The sequence below is a fragment of the Rhinolophus sinicus genome, linkage group LG09, assembly GCF_036562045.2.
Source record: "Rhinolophus sinicus isolate RSC01 linkage group LG09, ASM3656204v1, whole genome shotgun sequence".
NCBI lineage: Eukaryota > Metazoa > Chordata > Mammalia > Chiroptera > Rhinolophidae > Rhinolophus > Rhinolophus sinicus.
In genome coordinates this window covers 80,181,286-80,194,619 of record NC_133758.1, presented here as the reverse complement: position 1 = coordinate 80,194,619, position 13,334 = coordinate 80,181,286, and the positions used below count along the sequence as shown (strand labels likewise).

General features: G+C 35.4%; 1 protein-coding gene across 3 annotated transcripts in view; it reads left to right on the top strand.

The window, feature by feature from the left end:
* Nucleotides 1-119: 119 nt before the first annotated feature.
* Nucleotides 120-13,334, top strand: part of SLC25A40 (solute carrier family 25 member 40) — a 33,919-nt gene continuing 20,704 nt past the window's right edge. For 2 of the 3 annotated variants that reach the window (XR_002136208.2, XM_019716189.2), the window contains exons 1-5: nt 120-340; nt 8,361-8,432; nt 9,817-9,938; nt 11,153-11,212; nt 12,666-12,772. Coding sequence is in view for 2 of the 3 variants with exons in the window: in XM_019716189.2 (XP_019571748.1) it covers nt 9,842-9,938; nt 11,153-11,212; nt 12,666-12,772 (264 nt within the window). In the remaining variant the exon portion in view is untranslated. The other variant, XM_019716200.2, reaches the window with a different exon arrangement.

Here is a 13,334-nt window from a genome sequence, read left to right as displayed (position 1 = left end):
GTCGCGCCCCGCCTCGCGCTCGTCCCCCACGTGCCCGCCTCCTCGCGCTGTGCGTCCCCACCCTCAGGCCCCGCCTCCTCGCGCCGTGAGCCCCGCCCCCACAGGCCGCGTCTCCGCCCCGACCCCGCCCCTCCCTCGTCGCGATGTCGTCTCCCTTAAATTCGCGCTCTACGCGCGCTATTTGGCGTCTTTGCGCTGCCCTGAAAGGTGTCAGTGGCTCGGTGTTCACCGTAGTGGGTGCAGTGAGCGCCGGGGGCGGCTGGCCCAGCCCTCTACCAGGGTCATTCCTACCTTCTAGGTTTGCCGGGATCGCCTGCCCTCCAGTCGTCTCTTCCACCAGGTACCTTATTTCTCGCGAGTCGGCTGTCCAGTAGGCGGGAGGCGCGGCGGCTGCAGCGGAGCCGGGACTCAGTTTTGGTCGCGGGGCGGGAGGAGGGGGCGGAGATAGCCCCTGCTCTGCGCGCCCGGAGTCACGGAGCTTGGTTTTCCTGCGGCCACCGCGGCCTGAGACGGGCCGCAGAGGCACATCCTGGTGTGAAAGCGGCCGAGCGGCGTTGGAGCGAGGGTCGAGCGTGGAGGCCCTCCGCCTAGAGCGCGTTCTGGTCGCCTTGTGCCCTTTGGTACTTGACTGTACTGCTCTGTTGATTGACCTCTTTTACACAGACCTGTTTTCGTTTTATTGTGTAGAAGTTTATTTCAATAATAATAGAGTGGAATTTGAAATCTCAAATCTAGGGTTTTGGGTCTGGGCTGGCCACTTACCAGCTTGTAAGACTTTAGTTAAATTACCTAATCCCTTTGAGTCTCGGTTTTTCAACTGTAAAATTTTGTAAATGGGAAAACGTTTACAAAAAAAAAAAAAATCGTTTGGGTATGTTGCTGCTTGTAAACTCAAGGAGGAAGAAGATTTAATCTTGTACTACCTTGAATTCCTTAACTCCTGGCCTTAATAAGTAGTAATTACTTTCCGTGTTTTTTTTATTTCGTAGTTTAGAGAAGTTAGTGCCAGTAGCACCGTTATTGCAAATAGGTACCTGAAAAGCACAGACAAGGGTGGATTGTGATACCTTTAGCCAAAATGGAGAACACGAAAAGGTGGATCAGGTTTGGTTAGGGAAATGAGAGTTTTATTGTGGATGGCGTTAGGTGGAAGGGCCTGGGGAGAAGATCATGAACTATCTTTGTTAGACAGTTGGTACTTGTAACTCAGGAAAGATATGGGGGTGGGTGAAGAAAGGGAAGATAGATTGATTTGAGAGATACAACACAGACCCATCACTGATTTTCAGTCATGGGGTGATGCATAAAAAGGTTACAGATCTTGAGAGGCAAGAGGATGGTAAATAAACATTCAACATGAGAATTTCTATTTGGGAAAAATAACCTTTTTTCAAAATGTAAACTACAGAAAGAGCACACGATTTTTATGTTTACAAAAAGCTATAAAAGGTTAGTATAGCAGAAACAGTAATATAGAATGCTGTTACAGTTCTGGGAGGAAATGAAATTCCCCAGGAGAGCATGTGAAATGAGAGAAGTAGCAATGAGCAGAGGGTGAGAAAATAATGAAAGAGATGGAGAAAAGGCCACATAGTTAGGAGAGAACTGGGAACAAAACTGTCAAAAGTCAGAATTGCAAATATTGGGATCAATGCAAGCTTCACTGTATGGCTTTGGGTAATTTTGAGCCTTGATTTTAATCTAAAAAGGGAGTAATAAATACTTATTAGATGTTGTGAGAATTAAATGAAATATTTTTGAAAGCTCAATTAGTACAGTGCCTGGCACAGAGTGAGAGCTCAGTAAGTGCTACCATTGTGGTAAACTCTGCACCAGTCCCTCCATCCTCAAGAGTTCAGAAAGGCTAAGGACTTGAAAAACAGGCCTTTGATTCTGGCGTTTAAGATGTCATTGGTTTCCTTACTGAGAATTTCAGTAGGTGGCTCAGGTAAGTACCATACTAGATAACGATGAGGTTGAAGTGGAAACAGATTGAGTATACTCTTGCAAAAAATCTGTCAGTGTGGGGAATTACAGTGATAGGAAGGGAAAATTAGGTCTTTGAAAGGTTTAGAGGATATGAGAAAAATGTAAACATGTTTTTATTGAAGAAAATAAAAACTGGAAGCCCATTTTAGTTTCTAGTGAAAGATGAATTTCCTTCCTTATTTACTATATGAGGAAGGACAGTAATATAGTTGTACCGTATTTTTAGACACACCCTTGACTGCACCGTAGGTGATAATGCCAAGCTATGAGAAGCAGAAAGTCTGTTTTATTGGATAGTGTTAGTAATCTTCTAATCTGTAACCCAAGGTTAATTTTTAAAAATAGTGTTACTGGACTCAAATGTTTTAATAGCCACCAGAAGAAGAACTTGGTCATATACTCGTATCTATGGCCTGTAAGTATAGAAACCTCCTTTACGTCTCATGTCAATAATCAGGGCCATCGGTAAGAGAATAAGATTTATGTTGAAGTATATCTTGAAATGTGCTTCAGGTGAAAAGTATACATCCAAGAAGAAAGGAATGGGGTCAGGGTTATTAGTGGTGAGAGTTTGGTTAAAGAGTTTTCTATTAAGTAAAGTAAGAGAGCATTGAGTAGAATCATGATCTAAATGAACATGTTAGCTGTGGAAAAATCAGGAGAAATGAATTTTATTCAGTATTGGCTCTATTTCTAAGTCGTTTTATGACCTTGAGCAAGTATTAACCTTTCTATACTACAGTTTATTCCTCTGTAAATGAAGGTAATATCTATCTGCTCAATCTACCCAGCAGCTTTTTGTGATTATCAAATGAGTCCTAATCTGCTTTTCCAGACAACTTCACACATATCCATATATAAATTTTTTATTCTAGAGTCTAGACAAATGGATTTATTTGCTCTTCTGCAATATCACGTTCCTGTTTTCTTTCTTTTGCTGAAGTCTCTCCACCTGGTTGTCAATTGTTCCTTTTTCCTTTCATTGCAAGCCTAACTTTGATTCATTCAGACTTTACCTCCTGCTCATTTTGGACCTTTAATAATATTCCTGTTTGATTCATTTGCCAACTATTAATCTATTATCCTCTGAAATGTGTTCTGTTGCCATTTTTATTATTTAGTGTTCATATTTCAGAGTCTTACTTCCGTGGTGAATTAGAGACCCTAAGATTTTTCTGAGGTTAAGTTCTTAGTTTTGCAGGCTAAGCATATGAAAGGATCAAGTTGGTTAGTGGCTGTGGCACTGAAATCCAAGTCTCAGGTGAGGGTGGCTGGGAAACCAGGGAAAATATAGCATGTCAGGTCCTTGAACACACCTAGGTGAAGGGTCAAAGTGGACAATAAGCAAGACAGAAGGATTCAAAATTTGAGAGTGGATCCCCCTGAGACAGCATAATTAAGAGGCTGCTGTGGCACCTGTAGGAGCTGGTAAGGATAATAAACTGGTTGAGAGGTTGTATGTCCTGAACCAGATTATGAATTCCTCTAGGGTAGTACAGAATACACATTGACTATAAAACAATCCACTTACCTATCCCACTTCCTTCTTTCCTTCTATAATGATTACCTACAGTGTGCTACATCCAGTGAGACTGGTTTTGTCTAAGACCCCATAGAAGTCTCATCATATAAATTTTAAAAATTTTAATGCTCTTAATCCATGTATGATAAAATTCACCCATTTTAAGTATTACAGATTGAAGAATTCTAACAAGTATGGAATTACCACTCCAATCAAAATATAGAATGTTTCTGTCATCTCAGAAAGTTATTTCATTCTTTGTTCCAGTCTCCCTTCTCCCACCAGAGGTAGCCACTCTTCTGATTTCTATTATCATGAATAGCTTTGCTGTATTTCAGCTTCATATAAATGGAAACATGTAATTTATATGTTTTGTGTCTGGATTATTTTGCATAACGTAATATTTTTATGATTCATCCATGTTGCCACATGTATCATAGTTTGTTCCTTTTTATTGCTGGTAGTATTCCATAGTGTAAATAAATATACCACAGTTTATCTACTCACCTGTTGATGGCTATTTGGGTTGTCTCTAGTTTGGGGTTACGAATAATGCTGCTATGAACATTGTTTTCAGGTCTTTTGTGGACATGTTTTTATTTTTATTGGTATTGCTGAGTCACATTACTGAATATTTAACATTATGAACGAAACTACTGAAGTTTTTAACCCTTCCTTCCAGCAACATATGAGTCCCAGTTGTTACACATCCTAGTCATTTACTGAGTGTGAACTGGTATCTCATGTAGTTTGTTTTTGTTTTGTTTTGGGTTTTAGAATACCACATCTTTAACTTTACAATACGTTGCTGAATTTTTCTTTAATGGGGTTATACCATGAAGTGATAATACACATCAAGTAAAGTATAAATGTTGCCTTTTTAAGAGACATTATGTAAAGCTTAATACCATACAATACATTTTGGGGGAAATTTTTTGGGGAGAGATGAAACATCTTGCTGAGCTCCTGGCATGTAGGTTAAATAAAGTTTACTTATTATTATTTTCACTGTTGGATTACTCATTATATTGCTGTAAAATGCTTATTCTAGTGTCCATTACAATTCATGTGAATTCTCCCATTATCCACTCAAGGTGGCTTCTTTCAGTCTTTGAAATTTCTTTGCTAGAATTCTATTTCTCCCCTCAAAGCAGAGTCATTGCATATATTTTGATCTTGATTTTTGATCATCCAGTGGCATTACATACTGAGATAGGTTAGGAAGTTTATATAATTTGATGATTAAATTTACATGTTTGTAACATTTTTATTGAATATTTGATCCTAAGCAAAATTGCAGAGTAGAAACAAAATTTTGCTTTATTGTTCCCATTGAATTTTATGAAAATTGCATGTACTTTTTAAAAAATTAGTTTTTAGTGGATAATACTAAGATATTTATCTTTTCTATTAGATGTTAGAACAGTCAATCTTGGTAGAATGACCAAAGCGAGACCTCTAATCTGGATTCTTAAATTTGACACTATCAGTGAGGTGGATCAGCATTTGTCTCAAAGGAATCTAATTAGTGTATTTATTGGCATTACTTTTTTAAAAAATTTTCATTTTTCTCATTGCCATTTTTCTAGGATCCTTAATTAGTCTTGATCTAGTCAACCCCTAGTTTCTCTTTTCAAATGCGTATTGCTACACACAATCTCTTTCAGTAACTGTTCCTCCATCTTTTTCATCATGCATAGCAACAGTCTTCTCTCCACCAGCAAATGTATTTTGAAATAACATGTAGTTTTTTAAAAAATTGAGGTGAAATTTACATAAAGTAAAATTCGCCGTGGCCAGCCCGGTGGCTCAGGCGGTTGGAGCTCCGTGCTCCTAACTCCGAAGGTTGCCACTTCGATTCCCACGTGGGCCAGTGGGCTCTAAACCACAAGGTTGCCAGTTCAATTCCTCAAGTCCCGCAAGGGATGGTGGGCTGCGCCCCCTGCAACTAAGACTGAAAGGACAACAACTTGAAGCTGAACGGCACCCTCCACAACTAAGATTGAAAGGACAACAACTTGACTTGGAAAAAAGTCCTGGAAGTACACACTGTTCCCCAATAAAGTCCTGTTGCCCTTCCCCAATAAAATCTTAAAAAAAAAAAAAGGCTTAACTAAAAAAAAAGGTAGAATACCACACCTTATAAAAACAATTTGCCATTTTACCATTTTGAAGTGTGCAATTCAGTGACTTCTGGAGTATTCACTATGTTGTGCAACCACCACCACTCTAAATTCCAGAATGTCTTCAAAAGGAAACCTAACACCCATTAAGCAGTCATTCCCTGTTTGCCCTTAACCCCTGGCAACCACTAATCTGCTATGGATTTGCCAATTATCGGCATTTCATAGAAATGGAATGATAAAATATGTGGGCTTTTTTGTGTGTGTCTGGTTTCTTTCATTTAGCGTAATGTTTTCAAGTTTCATCCTAATTGTAGCATGCATCATTCTTTTTTATGAGTGAATAATCTAGGAAACTACCATCTTGTTTTATCCATTCATCCGTTGAACATTTGGGTTCTTTCTACTTTTTGCTGTTATGAATAACAACGTTGAACATTGTACAACTTTTTGTTAGACTGTATTTTTCCATTTTTTGAGGTATATACATAAGAGAGGAATTACTGGGTCATCTAATAATTCCGTGTTTAATGTTTTGAGAAACTGCCCAACTGTTTTCCACAATGGCTGCATTATTTTTCATTTCCACCAGAAGTTCAACAAAAAATTGTTGAAGTATCTGTGTCTCTCTTCTGTCAGTTTCTGCTTCATACAATTTGGAGCTCTGTTGTTAGGTGTATATATGTTATAAATGTTGTGTCTTGATAGATTGACCCTTTTATCATCATATAACATCCTTCTTTGTCAAATATAACAACTTTTATCTGAAAGTCTGTTTTGTCTGATACTAGTATAGGCATTCTAGCTCTTTCTTTGGTTAATGTTTTCATAGAATATCTTTTTCCACTTTCATTTTCAACCTATTTGTGTCTTTGATTCTAAAATGGGTCCTTTGGGGACCATCCCGGTGGCTCAGGAGGTTGGAGCTCCATGCTCCTAACTCCGAAGGCTGCCGGTGTGATTCCCACATGGGCCAGTGGGCTCTCAACCACAAAGTTGCTGGTTTGACTCCCTCAAGGGATGGTGGGCTGCGCCCCCTGCAACTAGCAATGGCAACTGGACCTGGAGCTGAGCTGCGCCCTCCACAACTAAGACCGAAAAGACAACTTGAAGCTGAACAGCACCCTCCACAACTAAGATTGAAAGGACAACAACTTGACTTGGAAACAAGGCCTGAAAATACACACTGTTCCCCAATAAAGTACTGATCCCCTTCCCCAATAAAATCTTTAAAAAAATTTTTTTTAATTAAATAAATAAATAAATAAATAAATAAAAACTTATTTTTCCACTCTTGGTCTCTTAATTGGAGAGTTTAATCCATTTATATTTAATGAAATTATTCATAAGAGAAGACTTAACTTTTGCCAGTTTTTCTTTGTTTTCTATATGTCATAACATTTTTTCCCTCACTTCTTTCATTACTTTCTTCTTTGGTGTTAGGTAGATGTTTTTTATTGTACTATTTCTTTTTCATTCTCTCTCTCTCTTTCTCTCTCTCTAACTATATATTTTACTTATTTCCTTACTCGTGCTGAGGATTATAACTAAAATGTAATTTATAACAATTTAGTTCAGATTAATACCGCCTTTTTTTAGTAGTATATAAAAATGTTGCTCCTGTATAACTTAATTCCCCAACCCTTTTGTGTTGTTATTGTTACTGACGATGTATTGTTATTGTTATAAGTGACAAAATTATAAATGACACCAATCAACAGATTTATAATTATTGTTTTATATAGCTATGTTAAATCATGTAGAGGAAAAAAAGAGGAATTATTAACCAAAAATACATTAATGCATATTTGTACATTTACCTTTGTAGTTATTTTACTTCTGTTCCATTCTTTAACTTTCAGCCTATTTTTGTGTTTGAATCTATGACGTGTTTCTTATAGACAAGCTATAGTTTGATCCATTTATATTTAATCTGGAAGGATTTACATCTACCATTTTGCTTTTTTTTCCTCTGTATGTCTTATGTTTGTTTTGTTTTACTCTTTATTATTGCCTTCTTTTGTTTTAAATAGATATTGACTCAATATACTATTTTAATTCACTTGTTTCTTCTGTTATGTTTTTGAGTTATTTTCTTATTATTGCCTGGGGGAATGCACAGTATTTTAATTTGGTTCAGTTTAATACCAATGTAATTTCACTGGCCTACAAAAAATTTGCGACAGCCCAACGAAAGACACTCACGAAAGAGGACTTCCAGAACTGCTTCAGAAAGTGGCAAGAACAATGAATGGGATAAGAGTGTTTGAAGCAACGGGGAGTAACCTGAGGGGGTTAATGGCAATATGTCTTTTGCTGTAATAAATTTTTTTAAATTTAAACATTCACCATATTGTTTGATCACACCTTGTAGATTCAGATTAAAATTTTTCCCCAAACAATACATTATAGATGATGTTAGTTAATTTTGTGTCACAAAATCAATTAGTTCGACTCTTAAGCTAAAATTGATCAATGTATTCAGGTTCTAGAATTGTTCTAAAGCAGAATATATTTACTGGGATAATAGGAAGTTTTTGTGAATATACTTTCAAAACTCATGCTACCATTTATGGAGTGTTCTTCATATTCCTCAAAGCACTTAGAAAGCATTCAATAAATATATATTGATTTGTGTTGTAGTTTTTTACATATTCCTTTTCTTTAGGCATGTTATCCCTTTCCTGTGTGAAAAATAAAACAGCTACTTTATTTTTTCACTACAGATTTTCAGCTGCTGATGTTATTACATACAATAAAATATTGGAGCATAGAGTTGAGGAAAAGACTCAAGATAGGTAGGTAAATAATAAAAGTCTTAAAAAAACAATAAAACTATCCATTCACTTTAATAAAGTCATTATTGGGATAATTGATAGAATTGGGATATGAACCTATAGAGTACTATCGAAATTAACTTTCCTCAATTTGATAATTGTACTGTGATTTTATAAGAGAATATTCTGAGGTATTTAGGACCAAGGGGTGTGATGTGTGCAACCTACTGTCAAATGGTTCAGAAAAAAATGACGTGTAATATGAGAGAGAGTTTGGTGAAGTTGTGGGTTAATATGAACTCATATGGCCAATGGAAGTATAAATTGGTTCAATCCTTCTGGAAAGCATTTTGTCTCAAGATTTTAGTGTAGCCCAGCAATCTTACTTTTTCTCCCGTAGTAATTGAAGGAAGACTACAAAAAGATACAGGTTTAAGGATATTTATATGAGAATGTATGAAATGAATGAATGAACTAATGATAAATTGCCTGTAACCTAGCTGTCTAACAAAAGGAGACTGATTAAAAAGAATTAAAACCTCTTTCAGCACAAAAAATAGTACTGTAAGTCTATATTTATTGACACAATGTCTATAATATATTTTTAAGTGTCAAAGCTGGCTACCAAATAATATGAACAGTATTAACCTATTTTGTTTTTCAAAAAAGATGCATGTACACAGATACACTGATGTTTATACATGTTTAATTGATTAGATGTAATATGTACATGCATTTATATATAATATATACACACATTTGCATATTTACTTATGTGGTTGTGTGTACATAGACATTTGGAAAATGACACCTGAATGTTGCCAGTGGTTATTTTTGAATAGCAAGTTTATAAGTGATTTTTATACCTTTTTGTATTAACTGACTTTAGAAAGAGTACAGTTTGCTTTTCTCATCCAGTTTTTCTAAAATAATGCTTCTTATGAAGGTTTTTTATTTTATTTTACTTTCTACCTTTGCAACAACTTCTGATATGCAATAAAAATAATGCTATATTTGCTGATAACTCTGTACCAGATTTGAGTATCTGAGAAGTTAAGAGGCTAAATTCACAGATTCTGAGCCTTGTTGGCCAGCTGCTTTCATTCTTTTACATGTCCAGACTCTATTTTCTTAATGCTCTATTAACTGTCTTACAAATGCGATGCTGCTCGCTCAGCTTAACTGAATGAAATGCATTACCAGTTTTTACAAATCAGAGAACACGTTCTATTAATGACAATTGTGTAGTGCCTTTGTGTATAGAACTTACATATTTACTTTTGATAGTGGCCACAAAATGTGCTTTGATATTAATATTGATTATTGTTTTTATAGTTTAATTTTTTAGCAGTCAATTTTGAGGGCATTTTCCATCAAACTTTTACATCTTGCTTTTCTGTACCAGATTTTTCTTCAATTAGTTAAAAAATATGGATCCTGAAGCAGGGGGACCACAGATTATCAAAGTGACACCTCTTCAGCAAATGCTTGCCTCTTGTACTGGAGCTGTATTGACATCACTAATGGGTAAAATAATGTTTTGTAGATTATGTGACTGAATGAAGCAGTGAATGCATTTGACTTTTACTATCTGTGAAATAATGATAAATTATCATTCATTCATCATAAATGACACTATCCCTCCATCATGATAACATGAAAAGAACCCTGGATAGAGAATCAAGAGACTTGAATTTTAGTCCTTGCTTTGTCATTGTCAGGGTGAGTGCACTTTGGGATTGTCTTTACTTCTCTCTGAGCTTCATATTTCATCTGTAAAATTAGGGGCTTACACCAGGAGTTCTTTGTGGTCCCTATTGGTATTAAACTTTTATGACTCTTATTATTTTTTTAAATAAAAAGCATAAATAATACAGAATTTGGCAATTTACAAGTAGCAGCAAATGCAAATTATGCTTTACTTTGTTTGCATTAATGGTGAATTTCTTAAATTTCTCTGGACCACATTTTTCTGTTTTTTATAGTCAGTTTCTTATAGACATAGCCAAATTACATAGTTAGGTGATAATTTAGCCTTTTAATGATTTTAAGTTGGCTGGTTTATTTAAATAAGATAGCAGATAACTAGAACAAACATAAACTAACTGCTTTAGGATGTAGTATGTTACCTCAGGTCAGAATGTTAGGGTTTGTAAAGGTCTTAGAGATCATCCAGTGTAACCTGCTTATTCTCAGATGAGGAAAAGTTTTGTTAGTACAATTATTTGGCATTTTTTTCTATTTGGACAAAATGCAGCATGCAATTTAAAGCCATTCTCCTTTGCTGTACTGTTCCCAGTTGGAATAACACGAGCTGGTGGTAAAGATGATTTATGGCTAGTTTGCTGAAATATACATACCTATAGTTTTTATTTGATATACATGAATTTAATAGATAAGGAAGACTACAGTTGTTTATTGATACTTATAATGCAGTTATTCTCAAATATTTAAATAGACTTTTGAACTAGTATTTTAGTTTTAATGGAATTATAGTTGTAGAAATATTGCAAATGATACTTTAGTACTTGTGAAAGAACTGATTACATAGCATTCTCATTAATCCTTCAACAAAATTCAAGGACAAAAAATAGAATGATATTTTCAAAACTACTTTAAGATAAGTAATCTTACCCATTATAAAGTAATGATGTATAATTCGATGTAATTTGTGTTCTTTGGACAAACATCTCTAAATTCACATGTATCACCTATTAATTGAAATTTATGTATCTTCATAGTGACACCCCTGGATGTTGTTAAAATTCGACTCCAAGCCCAGAACAACCCATTTTCCAAAGGTATGTATTAATTATCCTAAAAATGTTATGTTGGATTTTTAAATGTTACTGCATTCACTTTTATTTGAATAATATTCTCTTTTTATCAGTTGAAACAAATTGATGTCTCTTTATCCTCATGCACAGTTTTTCCTTAGTTGTACATGATGAGATCTAGATAGAAAACAAATATGCATACATAAAACTTTTATGAACCTACTAATCAAGTCAGAGGAGGATTTTATATTTGGGTATATGCCTCTTAAGTAAGAACAGAATTGTCCTTGTAAGGAAACTTAGAATCTAGCTTCCTCCTTAATTGCTAGACAGTATAGTTTATGTGGAATTTGAGAAGAGTAATTATTCATTTTTATTAGATGGGTAAAAACCACAATTCCTTGATCAATTTTTATAGTCTTATAAGGATAATCGCACTTCAAAATATGTTTAAATAGCGGGAAACTGACTGGACTATGTCATAGTGGCTCAGACATAAATGCCACTATTGAACACTTAGCAGTGAGGTGGAATGAAGAAGAGGCATATTTCAGATGAATGACAGGGTAGATGGATTGCAGGGATACACTAAAAAGTAAGGTAGTTTCCTGCACATTAAAGAAAGCCTTAAAATCAGAAGGAGGGCACTTGACTTATGTATTATGAAACTCATAGAATTATACGTGGCTGAACAGAGAAGACAGTTTTGGCAGCAAGAATGAGTCCAATAATGGGAAGGAGTTGGTATTAGAGGAAGTGGTAAATTAGGTGGGAGGTGACAAATGTCTAAAGTGAACAGTATAAACACAGAGAAAGGGACGAAGCATAGCATTATTTACATTGATTAAGAAGAATTTTTTTTATAATTTATTTTTTATTGACATATCATGTATAACATTGTATTAGTTTTAGGTATACAACAATGATTTGATGTATGTATATATTGCAAAACAATCACAATAAGTTTAGTTAACATCCATCATCTCACATAGTTAACAAATTTATTTTTTCTTGTCATGAGAACTTGTAAGATTTACTCTCAGCAATGTTCAGATATATATTACATTTCATAATATATTTTTGTCTGCATTTCCCTTGCATACCAGAGTTTACTTGTGGTCAAATAGAGAAGACGTACACCCATGTTCTCTTTTTAAAACAGGTTTTACTCCTTTATCTTTCCTCTCCATTTCCTTAGATAACCAAAAAATTTATTTTTATGTGCATTTGCCTACTACAATTCTGAAAATGTAAAACCTACTAATTTACTCAATTACTTTTCACCAGTGTGAATTTAGCTTTCAGTGCTGTGTCATTAAGCAAATCAAATAACGTATGTTACATCCTAAAAGGTGAGGACAGGGTTATATCTCCTCATAATTTTCTAGTCTCCTCATCGTAATTTCAGTTTTGTTCATCAGTAAAAACAATACAGTTGTGTGAAGTAATTTTTGACTGTTGGAATCTTCTCTGTTAGGAAAATGTTTTGTATATAGTAATGGACTTATGGATCATGTATGTGTTTGTGAAGAGGAAAGCAACAAAGCATGGTATAAGAAGCCAGGATGTTTCCGGGGAACCTTGGTAAGGACACTATATTATTTATAAACACTGTATATTTTCTAATTTTATTTAATGTTATATATGAAAGATTTTCCAAATTGTAGGGCCTCCCTATTACCTAAGAAGAACAGTATTGAGATCAGGCCCATTTAATAGCCTTACAATTGCCTCTACCTGTTCAAGTGAAAGGAACAGTCACACATCTCTCACTTTAAATGAAAAAAGCTAGAAATTATTGTACTTGACGATGAAGGTGTCAAAAGCTGAGTCAGGCTGAAAACCAGAATTCTTGCACCAGTTAGTCTAGTTGTGAATGCAAAGTTCTGGAAGTAAATTAAAAGTGCTATTCCAGTGAGCACATTAGTGATAAGGGAAACAGCCTTATTCCTGATATGGAGAGTGTTTTAGTGGTCTGGATAGGAGATCAAACCAGCCACATTACCTTAAGCCAACGCCTAATCCAGAACAAGGCTCTAACTCTCCTTATGTCTGTGAAGGCTGAGAGAGGTGACGAGGCTGCAGAAGAAAAGTTTGAAGCTAGGAGAGTTTGGTTCACGAGAGTAAAAGAAAGAAGGCATCTCCA